This window comes from Rhincodon typus, unplaced genomic scaffold, assembly GCF_021869965.1.
Source record: "Rhincodon typus isolate 14 unplaced genomic scaffold, sRhiTyp1.1 hic_rhity00011064, whole genome shotgun sequence".
NCBI lineage: Eukaryota > Metazoa > Chordata > Chondrichthyes > Orectolobiformes > Rhincodontidae > Rhincodon > Rhincodon typus.
In genome coordinates this window covers 4,844-7,302 of record NW_025976702.1, presented here as the reverse complement: position 1 = coordinate 7,302, position 2,459 = coordinate 4,844, and the positions used below count along the sequence as shown (strand labels likewise).

General features: G+C 44.2%; 1 protein-coding gene across 1 annotated transcript in view; it reads left to right on the top strand.

Annotated features, from left to right (window-relative positions):
- Positions 1-1,506: 1,506 nt before the first annotated feature.
- The window catches only part of surf2 (surfeit 2), a 3,735-nt gene continuing 2,782 nt past the window's right edge, over positions 1,507-2,459 (top strand). Inside the window, exons 1-2 of the mRNA XM_048594568.1 lie at positions 1,507-1,674; positions 2,196-2,347. Coding sequence (XP_048450525.1) covers positions 1,561-1,674; positions 2,196-2,347 — 266 coding nt within the window. The 5' untranslated portion in view covers positions 1,507-1,560. The remainder of the gene's footprint in view (positions 1,675-2,195; positions 2,348-2,459) is intronic.

Sequence of the window (2,459 nt, the reverse complement as noted above, 5' to 3'; positions counted from 1 at the left end):
TCTGCTCCTATGATGCTGCTTGGCCTGCTGTGTTCATCCAGCCCTGCACCTTGTTGTCTCCAATCATCCATTTAACCCCACTCTTTGCTTTCTGTTAGTTAACCAATCCTCTATCCATGCTAATACATGTCCCATAACACTGTGCACCTTTATCTTATCCAGCACCCTTTTGTGCGCCACCTTATCGAATGCCTTCTGGAAATCCAGATACACAACATCCACTAGTTCCCCATTGTCATGCTCGTAATGTCCTCAAAGAATTCCAGTAAAACACGACCTGCCTTTCATGAATCCATGCTGTGTCTGCCCGATGGGATAATTTCTCCGAAATGTCTCGCTATTTCTTCCTTGATTATTAATTGAAACTTTTCCCCAATACAGATGTTAAGCTGACAAGCCTATAGTTACCCGTCTTTTGTCTACCTCCTTTTTCAAACAGTGGCATCACACTTGCTGTTTTCCATGGCTCAGTTGGTGGCACACTCTATTGCATCCAAGCTCAGTGGTTGAGCGTTCAAGCCTCACTCCACAGCTAAATTCATAATGATATTTTTGATGCGGTATACATATAAGGGATCTAAGTCAGAGACACTGAGAGTTTGAAGTTACAAAGATGGTGGGGATCAGACTGCATGTGAACAGCTCTGATCTGCATGTCATTAAAAAGAGATGGAGGCACCAGAGAAGGTGTGACATGATTTCTGTAGCAGAGATTCTGAACAGAAATGAACAGGCTGACCTCCCTTGAAAGAGGTTGAAAGGTGACTTGATAGAGACCCTCAGAATTCTGAAAGGGATTGACAGGGTGACCGTGGAACAAATCTTTCCACTGAAGTTGTGGGGAGGTCTAAACTATGGGCCGTTAGTACTGAAAAGTCCAATAGGTAATTTGTTTATTTAACCTAGAGAACTTGCTGAAGTATGGTTGATGTGAATGGTCATTTAAGGAATAACAGAAGAGGAAGAAATACAAGAGAGATAGGTGGGTTGTGTGAAACATGGACCCTATAGCCGATTTCACTTTGTCAACAGCATAAGCACAACCATTTTGCGGCCCCTTCAGTTCTGAAGAAGTCATTTGAATATTCTACATAAAAAATTTAATTCCGCTTCTTTCTCTGCGGCCAGAGTTGCATTTTACAACATTTTCAGTTGCAAGGACACAAACCTGCATTTCCCCAGCAGGAAACAATGATATTTCTCAAATTTTACTTTTATTGAACGGGCCCATTCTCACGAATAAGCTCCAGATGTTTCACTCGTTATTGGAGGTAGGGCACTTTCAAATCCGCCATCTTACCGGAAGTTCTCTATCTACACTCCAGAGATTTTTGGAACTGAAAACATTGTTGTTGGAGTCAGGAGGCAGTTGTCCTGAATCTGGACACTGGACTTTGGCAATCTGATTCAAATTAGAACATTAAATGATGCTTTATTCTCTCGTTTGATAGTTAAGTTTATTAGGTTTTAAATCCGGAAGTGTCGTCCTTTTATATTTCCAGTCGGTGGTGGCCCACGTGTTTGACCCGGAAGTTCAGTTGTTATACTCGATTTTACGGGATGGACTCCAGCTTGATGGAGGTGACTCCTGGCGTGGTCTCTGCTCCACTGGCCCCGGAGATAGTCGCCTTCCTGCAGCAACACCCAGCGCTGCAGCCCGATCACAACAACCGTGTAAGTGCGAGACAGTATTTATTTACTACCTCATTATTCTTTAAATGCCCCCAACCCCTTTAAACACCTGCTTGGTCCTTTTAAGTAGCCCTACGACTAATTTAAATACCTGCTTGTCTGTTTAGATGCCCCCAGGATGCCTTTAAATACCTCCACGGTCCCTTGAATTTACCCCTTTAAACAACAAGTAGTTCATTGAAATGCCCCCATTGTTACATTGGCCTCTTGCACTAACCTCTGTCACAATAAATTGCAGTTCCCTTCCCTCTTTCCCCACCACACACCCCCCCCCCCCAACCAGCTGACTGATTAAGATCCAAGGGAACAAAAATATGCAGAGAGCTGCATAGGAAGATCCCAGGTGGATTGTACAACACAGGGCAGCCATTGTGATTTTGGATGAGTAAGGAATATTGGGCCAACACACCAGGGAGAACACACTAACCCTCTTGCTCTACATTCAGTTAAAATTACTGCAAACATTTTCATCTGAATAATGTTTGTTTTGTTGTATGGTGAAGGTGAAATGTTCTCTGACTGGGCATGAGTTGCCATGCCGACTGGCAGATCTGCAGACCTACACCAAAGGCAAGAAGTACCAACGCCTGGCAATGAAGGAGCCATTTAATTTCAGTCAATTTGAGCCACATATCGTCCCCAGCACTAAAAATCCGTAAGTGTCAGATGCTTAGCATCCAAGGGTTTAAAGCAATCAAACACTCCTGAGGACGGGTACAGCATGGGGTCAGCGCTGGGGGAGCGCCGCACTGTCGGTGGGGGGTCAG